We start from the raw sequence: 19,124 nt of genomic DNA, 5'->3' as shown, positions 1-19,124 counted from the left end.
TTTGGTTCATTAACAAATAAAAATCCTTTAATTTCTCTTTTTAACTTTGATATATTTACATACTACAAATCACAAAGCAGAAATAATGAATCCAACTTTTCTGATTGTTACATTTGCTCCTGAACTCGTAAATAAATAAGAATGATCAGAATGTGACTTTTATTTTTTAAGATACTGCAATTTTATCTTTAAAGGAATGGGATTTTTTTTAAATCTGAATTTGGAGGAGGATCAACAAGTTACTAAACCTTCATGTTAGCTGATGAGAATAGATAGCAGAGTCATTTGTCCTGGTGCTACACCATCATTTAAACTGTGTGACAGAAGGCCACATTATTTAGCTTTTAAGTGATTCTTTTTCATTTAGTTCCAAAGTAAAGTGCTTCAAACTAATAATGTTGTTATGAAGGATTGTGATCCTGTCAACAAAACTTACACTAGCCATGATATGTGTTGACGTATCTCAGGAGACTATTCATTCTCTTATAGTTGAAGTTTGTGCCTCAGATAATTGAAAGGAAAGCAGCCTGGAGGGACAAGTACAAGTTATAGTACAACATGCCAAGAACAATGACAGTGATGTAAAGCATATAAGCATTTATTGGATGTTCCCTTAAACCACACACACACACACACACACACACACACACACACACACACACACACACACACACACACACACACACACCACTGCTTGGTGAATTAAATAAATTCAAAGATACATTTTTTGAAAACATTCATTAAAAAGCAAGATAAATACTTCAGTGAGACACTTAAGATATTAATTTGAGATACTTTAACACCGGTGGTATGCTGCTGTTGTTCTACCCACAATTCTCTCTCACACACACAGTGTCCAATCAGAGCGAGAAAGAGGGTGTGTGTGTGTGTGTGTGTGTGTAGGCTGGTGTAATGAGGTGGAGACAGTTGTCCATTACTTCCTGAGTTGATGGGCTCCTCGCAGCAGTGCGCCCACAGCTGGATGAGAGGAGGAGGAACCAACAAGAAGAAAATATCAGACATATTCACCCTCTGTGTTTGTGTCTTTGACTCCCACTTTTATTTCGCTACAATATTTATAAAACTTTATTTTAAAGCAGTTTTCAAAGAAGTTGTTAATCGCCTTCATGCATTAAACACCAGAAATAGTACAAATGTAAACTCTAAAAACAACAATTCACCACAATACATTTTTAAAGTAGCTATGGAACATAGTTTCAGAGTTTTATACAGACATGGCTAACTTGAGTTTTACAGGATGCTCGTTAGAATTTACAGACTAGACCGTTCTTTGGGAATAAAACAAAATAGGCAAAATAAAATGATAGTTATAAATTATTTATATATATTTTTAAAGAACCTTCATTTTTGTATATACTTGATTTGAAAGATTGTAACTCAGATAAGATGGGGACTAGAGAAGAGACTTGGTTTCTCTCACATATTTTGCATGCATATGGCCCTTCATAGTGTTTCCAACCAAGCTAGTGTGCAGTTTGTTAACTCCACTAATCAGATGGCCCAGGTGTAACAAATGTAACGTACACAACGCAGAATGATCATTTGGCAGTGTTAATGTTTTTTGTCCTGTAGAATTCAGTTTTATCACACACGAAATACAACTGCGGCTTAAACCAAATAAGCCAGATGACAAGAAAATTATTTTGAGACAGATTTACCACTTCAAATTTTTTTCAATATTTTTCATAAAATAAAAAAATTAAGAAATTGTCGAAAAAATGATTAGATTAAATAGATTATCTGAAAGTGATATGCTGAATAGCCTAATACAAATATACAAGTGTTAAGCACAAACATTGTTGCTGACTTAAATATATCATAACCATAAGCACATTTGCAGTTCCATGTATAAAACATTATAATATAAGTAAGCCTATAAAGGAGATTGTATTTTTGTATCATCGGTAACCCTGCTCACTCCAGTCAAGTCTCAGCAATTCAGTCTTTGTCAATATCGGGAGCAAGAATTACAATAAGACTAATAACAAACATGACAGGCTGAGGACTTGGAAGTCAAAACTTTATTTTTTTGTACAAACCATTTCTACATGTTCACTGTTGAAATTCTGTCCTTGTGGCGTATGTCGGTAAAATAGCAGGTATACGTTGCCATCTAGTGTATAAAATTCATAACGTCACCATTGAAGCTTATTTGTGTTTTTACAATTCACTCTCGGCTTAAGCTGATTGTCACTGCACAGTGTATTTACCCATCCCAGGGGGTACCTGGCTTCACTGTGTTACAAAAGAAACTCTTATTAATTAAACTAAAATCTAAGTTACAAGAGATGAAGTATCCCAGTGAGCATTTTTCCGTTGAAAAGACGTTCAAAAGACGTCTACGCCCACCGTTGAAAAGACGTTCAGAATTGGTTCAAAAGTGAAAGTTTTTTCGCCGACTATTCATAGACGGTGATTGAACGTTCACGCGTAGACCAGATTTCAACGGGATTTGCAATACTACAATTTTTCGTCCTCTACATTGTGCTAATAATAGTATATCCTCATTTTAGATGCTTACTAAGAAACCACATCCACATTTATCAGTTGAAAGCCAGTATCGCAAATCCCGTTGAAATCTGGTCTAAACCTAAACGTTTAAACAACGACTATATATAGTCGTCTAAAAAACGTTCACTTTTAACCGTGTTTTAAATGCCAAAATGCATACAGTAGGCTACTTCTGGGTATAGGATGACAACTAGACAACCCACAGCACATTAAAAGTTACATACTTATTCATAATACATTAACATTTTTCACTTAAAAGGACAACACAATGCTTTTGATGCATTTAGATTTATTAACAAACAATACATGAACAATATAACACGAAGTATTTTTAAGCAAAATGAAATGGAACAATCTAAAAATAACATGAATTACATTTATTAAATAAAAGCACAATAAAATGGAACAATAATATAACAAAAATAAAGCTAAATAATCATAATATATTAACATTTGGATCTATTAATGAACCATATAAAAATAACAAGAAAAGCACAATAACATATTAAAGCTGAACAACTATGGAAATAAAACTAGTGTGGGGTAAACATAACATTTTTTTCCGCTTCAAAAGCCACCCCCACCGGACCTCCCAGGAGCCTGTTTGAGATGGTCTGCCATGGCTCTGTCAACTGCTGACTCTGTGGCACTTTGGTCGGACCGTATGACAGCCTCTATAAAATTAGGAGAATAGCATTATTGAATATAGTAGATCATGAAATGAGAGACTTTGACTGTACAACCATTCATTAAATGTATTTTGCATATTAGAACATGTATTACCTTTAACAACGGCGTAGACTTCAGTTTCCCTGAAGGCCCTCTTTTTCTTATGACCACCTCCTTTCATATTGAAAGTGGCCATTAATCTGTTTGTGAAGAGTCTGTGAATAAGAAAACGCATAGTGTCACTTAAGCTGTTTCAACTGTTCAGTAATGCTCAACTGTTTAGAATGGCTCCATGATGTCCATGCCATATACATTTTATTTCCACTTCTTTAGTTGTCAGATATTACCGTGTTGGTATGACGTTCATACCTGTCCATGATTTTATTTGTGGCATCTTTGATATTCTTCCCCCCCCACTTTGGCCAGCAGATGAACCTGTTTAAAAATAAAGGCGTACAATCTATTGCTCTGTGCTCTTAGAAACCGACTTCAGTTTTTTCATAAATGTTTAAAGCTTAAAAAGAAATTATCTTTAAAAATCTTTTCTTTTTTTACCAACAATGCCCGCTGCTCAGCATTTTGCAGCTTGCCCTCCAGCTCATCCAGCTCCTCGTTGTTTCTTAATGTTGGCACCTGTCTCTCAAGTCCTTTGTTCTCTACCCCTCTCCCAATTCTTTTCACTTCCTCAATGAGGTCCACCAATTTTCCCAGCACCACCCTCTGGAATTCTTTAAAAAAAAACATTAAATGGTCATTGATGTAGGTATTATAGACAAATCCCTCAGCCTAAAAGCTATTACTTACTTGCTGTGGACATCGGAAACAGACTTTTCTTGTTGCCTGGCGAAATTGATGGACAGATGGAAAAGGAATGTTATGATACTGTGTTGAACATATCAGTCAAGTATTTTGTTGAGTCATACGAAGTTGAAAGTCAAAGAAATTAGGAGATACTTTCAGGTCTTTATTACAGGGCAGAATGTAGTACTTTGTTAGTGGTTAAGCCTCACCTCTTTGTGTTTGTGTCTGCGGACTTCTGTGCCCATGGTCTGACAGTTCTGGGCTGATGGTGCTGGCCTCTAGGTGAGTGCGTACAGAACCTAACAAGAGTAAAATCATGATACATTAGCATGAACAGTGTGGAATGTCAATGAAAAATGTTATTAACTTCAGAAAAAGACAGAGTGTGTAGAACACCCCTCGAGTGCAGACATGGACAAGTCCTCTCGTAGAGACGTGTTGGAACCCTCATTAACAGATGTGTCGGATTCCACGTGTGCAAAAGATCCCTCCTGTCCACCATCAGTTGTGTTGGAAGTAGCTAAAGCATCAATTTTGGCTTTTCGTACCCTCCATTCTTTCAAATAATTGTAATCCATTATTGTTTGAGCAGACGTTTAATTACTGTAATGTAAAATGTAGTTGTGTTAGATTCAGCTTGTGCGGAGAATTGACAAATTCAAGTACATTTCATGTAGACAACTTACGTTGTCCATGTTGTCCATGTGGGTGTTTGACAGGGAAGATGCCTGTAAATAAAAATATTGTTACAATTAGTACATTGTTAGGTAGAATTACATTATTATATTACCAAATAAATATAATTGGAATCAGTTACAGTTACCGAGAAAAATACATGCAATTAACTAACAGTTTCTTATCAAAGTGTTGGTGATTACAAAGGGGTTACACCCAAATTGACTTTTGCTAAAAGGCTTAGGCTAGAATATATGTAGAAAAGATCAATCATTATAGTAGCCCTTTATAATTTTAAATCAAGTTATATTGAAGAACTTTAATACAAGTTGGATAGTATTAAATGTTGATCAGTGTTGTGAGGTTTACACTGCCTATTTATGGTGAATAAAACTTTTCAGCATTATTGTCCAGTTAAAAAAAGTTGTACAAAAAATAATGAAAATGTACTCACATGTAATAAGTAACGTGTCATTAATAAAGTAAATACAGCTTACTTATTACACTATTAACAAGATAAATATTACTAGCTATTACATTTATAGAGTAACATTCTCAACATTGTGCATTACACTGTATTATACTGTACATTTTTTGCTGTTTAGCATGCAGCAACATACAATGTTTTGGCCATATTGGTTGCAAAACAGGCCTTGTTTACTTCCTCCCCCATCCAATCTGTAATTAGCCCCTCTCGCGTTCTGTAGTGTATTTCCGATGCGAAATGGGCTTTAAAAGTACTTTATAGGTAACGACAGTCCACGAAGCCAAATGCATTAGTAACACCAAACATACACATACTGTACATTAAAGTCTGGGAGACTATTTAAGTTTACTTTTTACGTTTAATTTGTATCGTCGCAGCAGCACGTGCTAAGTTGGCATGCTAACGTTACAAGCTAGCACAAGCTAGCATGCCAGAACGAGCAGCCCATCCAGTATCGTGTGGGCAGCATAAAGTGAAAGAAATGGTTATAATTTAAGGTTTAAAATAGTCAATGTACTTACAAAGTATGTGGAGCGTTAAGCCTTGGGTTTAGTAGCCCGTTTCTCGATGCTCTGGAGCCGCAACGTGTCTGCTGCTGTTCGTCTCTGGCGGTGCAGTCGAAGCTCCAGACTGTGGCGTAGAGGACTTGCGCATGCGCGTTACAGCTGTAAGCAAACTGTCTGATTTAAAAGTAATGTATTTAACGGACCAGATGATGATGTCCTGGGAGCTTCTTGTTGACAGCACAGAGTCTATAGTTCCATATTTATGACGTTTTATATGAAACATTAAATGCGTTGAAATCGCGTCTTCGTATAGACCACATATCAACGGCCAGCATAATATCATTTTGGAGAAATAAGTTTAAAGTAACCAAAATCGCGTCTCTTTCAACCTACAACTGAACACACCATCAATATTTTAAAAGAAATTGGTGTTTTGTGACACGTTGATATTGTAACCGTAATTTAGCCGGTTGAAATGAGGGTGAAAATAGGTCTAAGACGTTCAGACCCGATTTCACCGCGATTTAAACCAAATATCAACGTTGAAATCAGGGTTAGTGCTCACTGGGATGCTTAGATACACGAAACCTCAGATGTGCACTGTGCAGATGTGCTACTTCCATAAAGGTGTTTTCACTTTTTTTGCTTGATTAAAGCTCGTCAAAGAGTGTGTGTACTTGGAAATATCTCTGATTCTCCTCAGTTTGATTGGTTTTGTGGATTTTGAGCTAGTCGTGGTTAAACAATGTGTGACAATATGATACTCGTTACCCGTAGAGGTTGGAGGGAGATATATGTTTCTAAAGTGAGACGTTCTTACGTAAAAACCTGTGGAGCTAACATTAGCAGAGTACGTTAGCACATCGTTAACTAGCATTAGCATTTTTACGCTACGCTAACTAGGTTTACTGAATGTATACACATGCTGCGTTTGCATTTTAATTATTGTAACAGTGAATAAATACCTGGCTTTACAGGAACAGTGCTGTTCCTTTATTTGTCTTCTGTCTTGATCTGCAGGTGATGTGGTGGTTCACTGTTAAACTGCAATCTGTGGGCGTTCGCTTCTATTTTTATCTTTGTACACTGATTTCACTGCTTTGACATCTTGGATATATCCTTCAAACACATATTGTAGATGCTTCTGTGTGCTTCTCTTTGAAATTGATTTTTCGTTTTCCTAAAAATTAGATCAGGGTGTACGGTTCGTGACAGTGTGAGCTCCATGGTAAAAATCGGACAGCTCTGAGTAGCAGAAAGGGTCGTAGCATAGCATAGGGTCCATTGGGATATACTACGTCATAACATTGCATAACTTCGTCTGTCATTGTAGTTTCTATCAGTGAACTTTCATCAGGCTCTCATATGCTCAGTCGATGTGACGCATCTTCTGCTGTGCAGAGGATTGTGGGTCAGCATAACCAGAAAGTATGCTGGCTGGCATATTGCAAGATGCAACCTGAGGTACCAATCGGACATCGTGACATTTTTGGCCTTTTGCATTTGACATACTATGTATTTGAACACACTAAATCTTATTCTGGCACACCAAATAGTATGGTATTCTCATTTACTGCATAAAATGTGGACGTAATATCCTTTACGTCACCAATGTTTCTGAAGAACCCTTGTGAAGCTCAAAATGGCCGACACCGGCCATCGCCATCTTGGCAGTGATGACACAGCCTAACTCTAGCAGCGACCTGAGACGGCCCTTATTTATGCATTACTTTAAGCCTTAATATATTTAAAACGGGTGAGTTATATAAAAATGTACCCCAGTACACAATGGGGATATTAGCTGTAGAGACCAAAAGCGTTTTTTTTACAATGCTGTAAATTGTAAAGTTTAACATTGGGACATATAAGGGATTGACACGTCTTCGAAGCCAGTCTCAAGTGCAGTTCTTGGTTCTTCCACGTTGGCTTCATTTTTCAACAGGTTACCGCTTGGTATGGATAGTGGAACGCACCTCGAGTTGCCTGCTCAACTAAAAAATGTTACTGGTTTGTACGTTCATCACAAAACACAGCAACACACATGAAACACCAAAGTCTCCAGTCCATGAGAATATCCTGCCTAGATTTTTTTAACCTTGTTTGATGACACTGAAGCAGTGTCGCAAACACTTGATATAAAGTAAAAGCCCCACACTCTATACCAACGCATACTCACTTATTGTGCTGAATTAGACCCCTTCTTAGGACCGTGTATGTGTATGTGCTTGATTGGCATTTCCTTCAGTCTCCTTGATCGCTTGCTGTGTTTAACCGATTAGAGCTGGACAACATACACCTTTACCATTCTTACTTGAAATGTAATGACTTCACATATTTCCTAGTAAAGCTCCTTCTCCCTTCCCCACAAGCCCCTGTATTTCTTGAGAACTTTCCAGAACTGCCATTCAACTCTCTGTGTTCACAGACGGTGCTTCTTTGCTGAGCTGCAGTACAGATATAGTGACACAAGGCCTACTCAAAAGACCTAACTTTTGGAGGAAACTCATTTTATTTGAGCGCTCAGACTGCAGAAGACCCATATTAGTAGCTTGTGAATGTTGTCCTCCATCGCTGAACTGAATGAGGAAGGGATCTCTGAAAAGGAGGGTTTGATTACTGCAAGCAAGAATAGTTGGGTTCATATTGTGACGTCGTGACAGAATCCTCGCCCATGTTGCCCTGTACACAACCATTAAAGCAAAAGTATTTACTCTGTCTCCTCCTCTATTCCCTCTCCACAAAGCCAACGTTGCAACAGCTGAATGAGATGAAGATCCTCTGTATTTAATCGGGCCCAACTGCTGGTTTGTCAATTTGAACATTAAGTCAAAGGACAATGTCGAACAAATCTGAAGCTAGGTTACTGAACAGCACCAATGAGGGCTTGTGAAGGGGAAGGGTACATAAATACGTCCATGCTACTTAATATCCCATAAATACTACAAAAATGGAAAGAATCTGGCATTGCTGTATTCTGCCTGGAGTCAGATAATAGACAAAGCTGATAATCTCTACCAGGAGGAGGAGTGACACTATGCTGTTCTGCATGTGTACATTCACCGCTTCGTTTGCAGCTCGAACTCCGGCTCCTCATGTCTACATGTCCATGTGTCCTTGAGCAAGAAAATAAACCCCAAGTAGCTCCCAACTGTAAAGCACTAAGACCTTTTGACTCAAGGCCATATGTTGCCCGAAGGGTCTCTTCTAAAATATTGATGCGAAGGTGGAATATGCAATTTATTCCTAGCTAACTTTGACTAAATTGTACAGATTTTTCACATCGAGATTCAAGACTATCTTTTGCTTAGTGCTGAACAATAAAACAATATAACATTCTTTGTGATTCAATAAAATGGTTCATCAGTCAGTACTGATAAAGGGAGTGTATACTTAATTAAGTTACTTTTATTTCTTTCTTGAACCAAAATAATCAAACATTTGTAATGTTTTCTTTAAATATATAATCAAAATTCCCCCTCCATACCTGATGAATATATAATATACTGAAGCACATCAAAGAAAACTAGTCCAACGCGCAAACTTGTTGAATTACAATTTATGCCGTGTAAATACACATATATATCATTTTTTTAAAAAGACGACAGGATTCAAACATTAATTACAACACAGCGTGAAGAAAATGTTGAGCAGATGAAAAGAAACAAACGACTTCTTGCTGGTGTGTAATCTGTAATCTTTAACCCGTCAATGGTTTCCACACAATGAAACATCTTTATTACTTTTCAACACGTTCACATATTTTAAAAGATTTCTCACAGTCGAGGTAACACACACACACACACACACACACACACACACACACACACACACACACACACACACACACACACACACACACACACACACACACACACACGGAACAGCAGCTGTGACATGTTGCTGATTTACAGTGACGGGGAGATGACTTCATAAAAGGATTGCTGCCTTATCTGAACTAGAAAAATACGGCAGTGTTGCAAATGAACATGAACCAAATCAGATTAATCTGTGGTTTCTGGCAACGGGTCAAGAGTTATAAAAACAAACGGCACAAGATTTCATTTTTTCCCCTGAATAGCTATCCTTTAGTTATTTTCTGTGTTAACATGTTTTGCAAATTTAACAATATTTGTTCACTTGGATTTTCATAAATCTTTTACATAATAATATAAAGAGATTCATAGAACTTTAGGTTACCCTAGCAAACATTACAAGCGACCTCTTATGACGCAAGATGGTCCTTTGCTATTCTGGATGTCGCAGCAAAGCCTGCGAACAGTCCAGAGGTTGTTCTTTTTCTGCCAGGGTGCAGGTTAGTCGTTCTTAGGGTCACGACTCTGACGTGAACGAAGCATGAAAGGCGTTCTAAGGGAACCCACAAGAAGTGGAGGGAAACTGACCGATCAATGACGGAAGATTCATTGATTTTGTTGCGGCAGAAGTTGTACATGCAAATTTAGAACGACAATCAGAACACCAACTCCTTCAGACTGATTTATTCTACTTATATACATAAAAAAACATCGAGACAAACAAAATAAAGTGTGAGCCAAGAATACAGCTTGTACAAGCAGACTTTTAATTGGTTGTTTAAATTCTCAACTCAAGATAATCTTGGAGAACTAAACATCTTGAAACACAGGTAGGCTACTTGCTATATTCATTACGTACAGAAAAATAAAAAGTCCTATTACCCAGCTGTCCATTGGTGGCCAGGATCTTTTGTGCATTCAGCTCGATAAGTCCGATGTACAATGTTCATCCTGTGCAGCGTGTCACTAGAGCCTGAACCAGCATTAACAAATCTTAAACGGAAAACTGGAAGTATGGAACATGTTTTTTTTTTATTCATTTCTTTTTTTTTAAATGGGATAACTGTGTGAAAAGCACAGTACATTATAAAGAAAAAGGGAAGAACAATAATGAAAGAGGGATCTTGGAAGATACTTAATTATGAGTCATGAGAATACTCCATGTCATCCTTAACCAACCCGTACACAATGATATTATTTCACATTAACTACTATTTTTTTCACCAAACAGTCACTTTTATAAAAGAAGAAAAAGAAAGAAAAGGTGACTGATGCAGGCTCCAGGAGTCTTCTGTTCTAGAGTTAGCTGAAATGTTAAAAACACTTCAAGCACTTGTAGCCTGCTTGTGTAATAGTGTGTGTGTGTGTGTGTGTGTGTGTGTGTGTTTGAGTGGATGTCTCTGGGATTTTTTTAGTGTCGGGGGCCACTCGGTCGTGGAAGAAGGGCAACTGATCGAAGGGAGACAGGAGAAAAGAAAAAAACAGGGTTACACAATAAGGTTAAGTTGATGTTCATTGTGTTTTTAAACACAGTATTTGGTTTTAGTTCAGTTTTTTTATGTACATGCGGAATCTATATACTTCGTATTAAAAAAGGACAAAAGAGAAATCCATATCAAGACAAAGGTGAACGAAAACAAAGTTGAAGTGACCCACCTGGAGAAGCGAGAAGTGGAGGGCGGGAAGTCTTTAGAGAAGGCGGGGCTCCCCTACCTAGGAGAGGGCCCCTGGGGCCGGGGTGGTAGAGAGGAAGGTGATGGAGTAACGGCCCACGAGACATGGGGGGGCCACCGTAGAGGCTGTGTGAGGACTGGGGGCCTCGAGAAGATGAGGCCCCTAACGATGGACCAGGAGGCCGATGCAAGGACAGTAGAGGAGGAGGTTTGGTTTTGGGATAAGAACCTTAAAAAAAAGAAAGAGAGACATCACAGGACATCATGATAGGAAGTACCACATCTACATTGTAGACACTGCAGATGAAAGGATGAGAAGTTATGTGTATGTGTGCATGCATGTTATATATATATATATATATATATATATATATATATATTTATATTTATACACACAGGACAGAGAGCATATTAGAAACATCTCATGATGATGCAGTCCAATTAAACACCGCACTGACAACTCAAGACTTCAATTTACTCATCAAGTCTCGTTGTTCTAGATCAGAGACATGGACTTCTCAAAAATTAGAAAATAAATAGAGAAAATGCATATGTGCTGTTGCAGAAATGTGATCCTACTAATGCCCTCTACCAGATAAACAGCAACAATTATACTGAAAGACTATGCAGTCTAACCTGGTGAAGGCAAGAGAGGAGCCGGTGCCTGGGGGTGGTCCATCAGGGGCCCACCTGCTGACTGGGGTTGAGGGGGCCCGGGTGGCGTGGGCAGCAGAGGCGGCGGTTTCCCCAGTCCTGGAGGTAACATGTTCCCCCTCTGTCCCTCGGTGTTGGATGCTGGAGACAGGAAAGTCAAAAATGAAAAAAACCCACAACAGACAGGAAAACGTAGGACCCAAAGAGAAAGAACAGACAGATAAGAAGTTAAAGGAGCAATCAGTGAGACGGACACAGCACCAGCTCTTCGAGGTACTACAGTTTAACTAGCGTCCCACCTTGTGTGTGCTCCTGCCGGCAACGGACATACTCCGAGATGGTTTCCAGCTCCTCGGGGTAGAGATGCACCCCGTCAGCTAACAGCAAGAGGAGCGTGCGGGTTTCGGAGGGAACCGCGTGGCGCTCCATCTTTTCCCGTTCCAGAAAGTCATCCAGCAGCTGCGACGCCTGGGCTGCACTGTCGGCGGGGTCCTTCGGCGGGCGCTCTTTGACGCGCCTGCGGCTGTACTCGGCTGCAACAAAGTCCATGGCCTGGTCTTTGGGCATGTTGCGATGGACTGGGGGGGGGGGGGGGGGGGGGGGGAGTTGGAATGTTAGTAGTGAAGTGTCAGAGGACGTAAGCAAGACAAAACGGTAGAAATCAACTGGTCTCAAACTAAGGCTGACCCAAACGCTTCGAAGCTTCGACCGTTGCCATGGTGATCGATGTCCAAATCAGTATTTGACGCATCAGGTTTTATTTTCATATAAAGCCTATGCATTACCCCCAAAAATCCCAATCAGCATACGAAATAAGGAATAGTAATTCCACATTATTCATTATGCATCAACATGAATTATTATGAGTTATCCCCAAACGGGTAGCACTGTTTGTTGTGTGTGTGTGTATATATATATATATATATATATATATATATATATATATATATATATATATCAAAGTAAAGTACAACTTCAGTAAATAATGAGAGCAGGTTTGAGAAAAGTCTGACAGCTTTGTCTTGTCGTTTAACGCACCCGTCGAAGCTTCGAATATCGTCGATTATTCCTCGCTGAAGCTTCGAAGCCCCAAATACGGTATTTTGCACGGCCCTAGTTCTCACTGGTCACTCAGATAATGTAGCAATTTAGTCGTTTTTGTGACGTTATGGTCAGAAAATACATCTGATAAATTGGTACTTTTAGTATTAAGCACTTTTGAATAGGTATAAGTTGTGGTTTGTTGGGAGAGGAGGGGCTTTGAGGGGCATGCCATTTGTGTGAAGATGATCAGTAACTTTATTCCTGGCTGCATTATGTTCCTGGACTTAAAATACTTGATTTGTACACTTATTATTTTCCTCATGCATTTAGACATGTGACAGCAAAACTTGAGACGATTTGTGTATTTAAATTAACCGGTGCAATAAATAATTCCTTTATTATATTTGCTTTAAGGACATGCGTTAAATTGAAGTGATTTTGTTTTTGTTGTGTAGAATGTATTTTGGCTTCCTTTTTGTGAATATCATGGAATAATAACTTTCCTTTGTACAGTTTCGATGTTCTTGTATATAATGCATATTTGTAATTTGTATTACGCATATTGGTTTGTGCATGGTGTGCTATTTAAAATGTTTTTGTGGGGCATCTAAATCACATTAATGAATCAGTGACGTGTATTTCCCCATGATTAAATCATTTTCATTATAAGTATAGACTGTTATATAATATAATTGTTGTAGCCAGCTATGTGTTGATCAGTTGTATGCAGCTCACGGTATATATACATATATATTGACAATCTTAATAAAGCCGATGGCCCGAGCTTTGAAAATATATCCAAAGTCCAGAGTTTTCCTTTAAAAAAAAAGGAATAGTTTGACATTTGGGGAAGTTTACTTTTGACACCACTCTCATGCCTCTCTCATGTACAGTCAATGTGAAGCTACGGCAAGCTGCCAGTTAGCTTAACTTAGCATGCAATTGGAAACAGCTAGCCTGGGTTTTCCAGAACACGTATGAACGCTGCCCTGTAAAATCCCCAAGTGTTGTTTATACACTTTGTTCTGGCCGTGTTGAGGTTTATGTGAAGATAAAAACAAAACAGGATATAAAGGGTTAATCAGTGGGCTTTGGAGGCGCTGGTAGCTTCACATCCAGACAAATATGAGAGTAGTATCAACATGTGGAACGAACCCTTTTACATAGCTTGCTACTTTTGGGCTTCTTTCAGTTTGTTAAGTGTGTACTGTCATGTAATGTCAAAGTGTATTACAGTGGCAGCCGGTGGATGACGAGCCATTGATGTTTATACTGAAGGAATAATGGGAATAGCTGATGGACTCAGATTGTCTTTTTCAGTTGAGTGCAGAATTGTAGTTTTAGAAATCTACTTGTTGGTGTTTTAATGGGAGCATTTCTTGTTTTTAATCTGGTTTCATTTGAAATCTATATTTAAGATTTTTTTTTTTTTTTTGGTGGAATCCAAGTAAAACGGAAGCGGCAATAGACCATTGGTTGAAAAAGGGGGTGGAGGGTCTGTCACTGAGGTGGCTTGGCTAAGCTTGAAGGAATGAGGGGCAGGGACTTACTTTTGAGGGATTCTGAGAATATGATAACAGTGCAGGAGGACAGAACTACGTTTGTCTGCTCCACCAGAATACATAACGGGGAGCCGTCTGCTCGGACGTCCTGCAGAGCTCGGGTCAGGCCCGATTCCGCCTGAAGGTAGAGCATTTCCACTGACAGGCCACGCTCCTGCAAGCACTGGCTTAGCGATTTGGGGTAATCCCTTTGAGAGGAAGAGAAACACTTTGTTAACTTGACATGTCTGTATTAAGTGACTCCGCTGGCATGTAGAGAAACCTAAATGGTATATCTGAGAGGAACAGAGGGTTATTTCTTGATGTATAAGGTGAAGAAAGAGAAATGTAACCGTAAGTCATCATTCCTCTGGTGTGGTGAAATCTGTTTATATGGATCGGTAATGGGACAAGTGTAGCGTTATGTGGAGCTTTGTGTGGCACCAAAACACAGGTTTTTGGCTCTCTCGTGGATGTATTTAGTGTTGCAGCAGTATGTGTTTAGGTAACATATCGGGTAAAACAAGAGGGTCTTACTCATATGGAAGACTTGTGTGAATTTGTTTGGAATTTGCAAAGAATGGCGGTCCTTCTGTCCAAGGAAGAACCAACACAACTGCTGTAGCGGCTACTGGCAGTTTGCACTTTTGAGAGCACTCTGTTGAATGCTGGCGTTTGAAACAGCTGTGGATAAATGTCTGCATGTGGCTGAGTTTGGAGGCATGTGCAACCTTTGTAAAGCGCCAATGGCAAATGTTATGCTTTCATGTTAGTCCCCGTGAAACATGGAGCTTCTTCCCAAATGTACGCTCCAAAATTCAGCGACCGTGGCAATGTGAAATCTGTTAAGAAGAGGCAGCGATACCAACTCTGGCAGATGTAGGAGGACATCCACCGACATAGAAGTAGGACAAAGCAGCTTTTGGAAGAACTGGGTGAACAAAAAAATAAACAGCATCTGCTTACATTAGCAGTTTGTCTGTCCACAGTGTACGTGACAGAAGAAGAGAGTTTGATGTTGCAGGAGTGGTTTCAGATGTTTTCAGGGCCATTGTGATACTTGTTATTCCCCCCCCCCCCCACAGGGAAACTGAGGCCCCATTAGAATTCAATGAGCCACCTTTTAAAACCTACAGAGGTTTGGCGTTTACTATTCAAAACAGCAGCAATATATTTTCATCCGTCCTTATGGCATGCAAAACTGGCTACAAAGTCATTAGCTAATGTTGTAAATAGGCATTTGAATGAATGCACTATGCAAAATGTGTGCTGCAACCAGAACACAAAGTGAACGACAACATCCACATCTGTCCCACTGTGACATTACAATCAAAACTCTACACGTTTTTTTTAAAAAGACCAAGAAAAAGAAAAGCAATTACAATGTTAATGTAATACGTGCTGGACAGCCTGCTGATAGCCAAACTGAGTCTCATGATTAGTAGCATAGCAGAGTTAGCGCTGTTAGTACTTCCAGGTAAGTCGGCTGGTTGTTTTGCTACTGTGACCGTGTCACGCCATAGATGCAGACGCAGCTGCCAAATGTGGTATAGCTTCAAAGTTGCCATTTGTGTGTGTGTGTGTGTGTGTGTGTGTGTGTGTGTGTGTGTGTGTGTGTGTGTGTGTGTGTGTGTGTGTGCGCGTGTCTTGCATGACTTCATTTTTGATGTTGCATTGTGTCGTGAGCGTAAATGTTTTATGCACTTCTACCATTCATTTGTACATAGGATGCAACAGTAAGCCTACAGAGCGGCGCTCGTTTTGCATCGAATGGGGATGAAGGCGGATCAAATTACCGGACTTCATTATTGAGCTGAGTGCAACATCCACTGCTGAACCATTAGCAAACATGTTGACCTGTGTGTGTGTGTGTGTGTGTGTGTGTGTGTGTGTGTGTGTGTGTGTGTAGCGTGTGTCGCTGGTACACAACAGCAGTAACCTTTAATTAAATAAAGTTGTTTTGAGAGAATGTGTGATCCAAGTCATATTACACATACATCTAGTGGATAGAAAACTTTGGTGGTGTGCTCGACACTGTTGGAGAAATAAATATCAACACAATACGCATGTATTCAAGGGTGTGGATTTGGCCATCGACACCTCCGACATCCGACGTACAATCCACTGATTCTCAGTGGCCCAGGTACGAAAGGGAATTTGGAGAGTGTGCAGCAAGTAAAACAGGAACAATACTTTTATATTAAAGTAATGAAAACAGCAGTCAAGTACAAACCCTACAAGCAAACTTCTACCTGGACTGCTTGTTGTTTAGATTTGAATAATGAGTACTCACAGGCACCGGTTGGTGACAGAGAGGACCACGCAGTCGGCGGGCTTCCTCTCCTCCTGCACCTGTCTGTAGAACTTCTGATACAGGGCTTTACGTCGGTCTGCTGGAGTGCAGCCGTCTGGCTTGACTGGTGGGGTGGGGGGGGGGGGTGGGGGGACGAATTGAAAGAGAGACGAATTGAAAGAGAATTGAATTTGAAGGTAGACAAATGAGAGCAGATGGTTGTGAAATGGCCTACACATACGACCATACACGTAAAAATGTAAACCAATGGGGTACGCTGATGAAACGCAGTTTTACTTCATTAAAGATGCAGCAACACAATTACTTAGCATGGATTTTCAAATGGAGACTGGTGCAAAGTGGTTACTGTGCTTTTCGTGATCAATATAGAGAAAACTTCTCACCGTTTGGCTGATGCTTGTACGCCTCGTACTTCACACTTCCGCTGTAGTTTTGAATTTGTTCCAGTTCTTCGTAGCTGAAAGAAACGCGGCGAAACAGGAGCATCTTTCAGTTACAGTTTAATGAGGAAGGCCTTTCTATGCCTGCTGTTTACTAGGTCACTATCTGTGATGACATGATTGAAGACGTTATAAAAAAGACCCAAAATAGAGTTTCTGAAATCAGGAATCCATATCCAAACAAGTTCCATCGCCCGCAGTGAAGTACGCTTCAAAAGAACCTGGGTCTGATGTACTGCAGTGTTTGACATGGAATCGTCATAGGGATGCAACGATACTGGATCGGTTATCGGGCCGATAACGACTCCAAATTCTGGATTGGATATTGGTGACGATGGGGCAAATCTTCTCAATTCAGGTCAATGTCTATACACTTCATACATTACAGACTGGAATTTGAATTCCTGTGTAAGTTTTGACCAATTTGTTGCTCCATTTAAAAAGATCAACGCTTGAACTGTAATTCCTGTTAATTTTTTTAAAGATTTTTTCACGGTGCATTCCTACATTCTAGTCCATTATTAGGTCAACGCACAATCAATGTGTCAAACATTCACTATTCTTTTCTTCAAATACAATCTGTGGTGCTAAAACGTTCAGCTTGTAAGTTGCTGAAATATTTAGGTTAAACCATGTTGACTGAAAATCAGGTGTCAGCTGTCCCAGCCTAACTGATGCAGCAATAAACAAGACCCATTCACTTCCATACTGCGGTGGCAGCAGTTACAGAAAGCCACTGCTTAGTATCAATCGGCCCAAGCATACCATGGAACTAGTCTGTCCACACCAGTTGTGAAGCATGTTTTTTTTTTTCTGTATTCCACAACACATTCCTGGTCCATTATTACAAATTTAAATCTTTAAGGATAAGAGGGGCCCAGATGGATCTCCTACTACAGCTGTCCAGCGGTGGCTGACAGATGGATGTCGGGTGACTCGTAGAAGGCTGGTAAACGTCACCTGTCCAGGACATCCTTGAGCTCCTCGCCCCTCTCCTCTCTGGTGGGGTAAGGCGCTCCTCTCCGAAACAAACGCAGCTGTTGAGTACTGCACAACACACAGGAAGAGGTTTTTAAGTGCACCGCATCAAATACAACTCACGCGTCCTACCGTTGACTGGTGGTGGAGGGAGGCAGGTGTCAAGTTTGTAGAAACCCACACTGTGTTGTTTTCCACTGCTGCTGCCACCTAGCATGTCCGCTGCTAATGCTAAACGTGCTACCAATGAGCTTACCTTCCGTTTGGGTTAACGTTAGCTGGTGGCCGCCGGGCAGCTGCAGACGACTTCGCCCACGACGACATTTTTATCTGCACTGCAATGTTGCCCAAATAAACCTGCGCCTTTACTGACAGAGTGAGGATACAACGCTGCTTGGCGTTACTCCACCAGTGTTCTACTACAGCCCTCCCTGCAGTGGGGGTAGGAGGAAGGGGGGGGGGGGGGGGGGGGGGGGGGGGAGCAGCTCTTCTTCTGGTGGTTGACTCGCTAGTTTACAGTTTACAGTATTACCGCCACCTACTGCACGTTTTTTGGAAATATCCTGTTTTGATCCTTCCCTGTTGCTGCTAGTTTTCTGTAAAGCCATCACTACACACATTATGTGTCACCCATCTGTATTTGCCCTTAAAGAGTTATACCCAATGCATATCTCAAAAAGTTGTATGATTTTATTAGCTGAGGTTTTGAGATGGCGTGTCTGTGAGATGTCCACAGTGGCCCATAAACATGTTGGATGAAACAAAATATTGTTTATGTTGGAGCTGTTCAGCACATTGTCGTATATATAATCATAGGTCACTGCAGGGTTATATCAGACCTGACTTTTTTTTTAACTCTGATGTCATTCTCTGGTTGTTGCTCCTGTCCCCTGTGATTTTGTGTAAGGTTTTGGTCATTATGATAGACATCCTGTGGTGCAAGCTCGATTCCAGCAGCAGACTTCTATCTTTATATTTGTGTACAATACCTGTGTATC

General features: G+C 39.9%; 1 protein-coding gene and 2 long non-coding RNA genes across 3 annotated transcripts; all 3 read right to left on the bottom strand.

Moving 5' to 3' along the window:
• Window positions 1-3,105: 3,105 nt before the first annotated feature.
• On the bottom strand, window positions 3,106-3,614 carry LOC306698720. Its single transcript, XR_013767152.1, has 3 exons — window positions 3,571-3,614; window positions 3,316-3,416; window positions 3,106-3,206 (listed from the first exon to the last, which is right to left on the bottom strand). It is a non-coding gene; the product is annotated as an uncharacterized lncRNA (long non-coding RNA).
• A 395-nt stretch (window positions 3,615-4,009) lies between these two features.
• LOC306698721 lies at window positions 4,010-5,854 on the bottom strand. The gene is made up of 4 exons (XR_013767153.1): window positions 5,686-5,854; window positions 4,689-4,730; window positions 4,212-4,605; window positions 4,010-4,041 (listed from the first exon to the last, which is right to left on the bottom strand). It is a non-coding gene; the product is annotated as an uncharacterized lncRNA (long non-coding RNA).
• Window positions 5,855-10,226: 4,372 nt separating this feature from the next.
• On the bottom strand, window positions 10,227-18,540 carry LOC306698712 (uncharacterized protein). The gene is made up of 9 exons (XM_079163168.1): window positions 18,383-18,540; window positions 18,109-18,195; window positions 17,092-17,165; window positions 16,688-16,811; window positions 14,404-14,603; window positions 12,109-12,387; window positions 11,792-11,950; window positions 11,139-11,384; window positions 10,227-10,931 (listed from the first exon to the last, which is right to left on the bottom strand). The coding sequence occupies exons 1-9, from the start codon at window positions 18,448-18,450 to the stop codon at window positions 10,894-10,896; spliced, it is 1,275 nt and encodes a 424-aa protein (XP_079019294.1). The 5' UTR covers window positions 18,451-18,540; the 3' UTR covers window positions 10,227-10,893.
• Between the last annotated feature and the right edge of the window lie 584 nt (window positions 18,541-19,124).

Source organism: Pholis gunnellus, assembly GCF_910591455.1.
Source record: "Pholis gunnellus genome assembly, chromosome: 7".
Taxonomy (NCBI): Eukaryota; Metazoa; Chordata; class Actinopteri; order Perciformes; family Pholidae; genus Pholis; species Pholis gunnellus.
The sequence above is the reverse complement of the archived record's forward strand: the minus strand, read 5'-3'. Positions and strand labels throughout refer to the sequence as shown.

What these genes read in the sequence shown, in the direction of transcription:
- LOC306698712 (XM_079163168.1), bottom strand. Translation starts at nt 18,450, where the DNA reads ATGTCGTCGTGGGCGAAGTCGTCTGCAGCTGCCCGGCGGCCACCAGCT. An exon ending in TCTGTCACCAACCGGTGCCT is followed by an intron (nt 14,604 to 16,687) that starts GTGAGTACTCAT and finishes TTCCTCTCAAAG; the next exon opens with GGATTACCCCAAATCGCTAA. An exon ending in TCCTCTCTTGCCTTCACCAG is followed by an intron (nt 11,385 to 11,791) that starts GTTAGACTGCAT and finishes CTTTTTTTTAAG; the next exon opens with GTTCTTATCCCAAAACCAAA.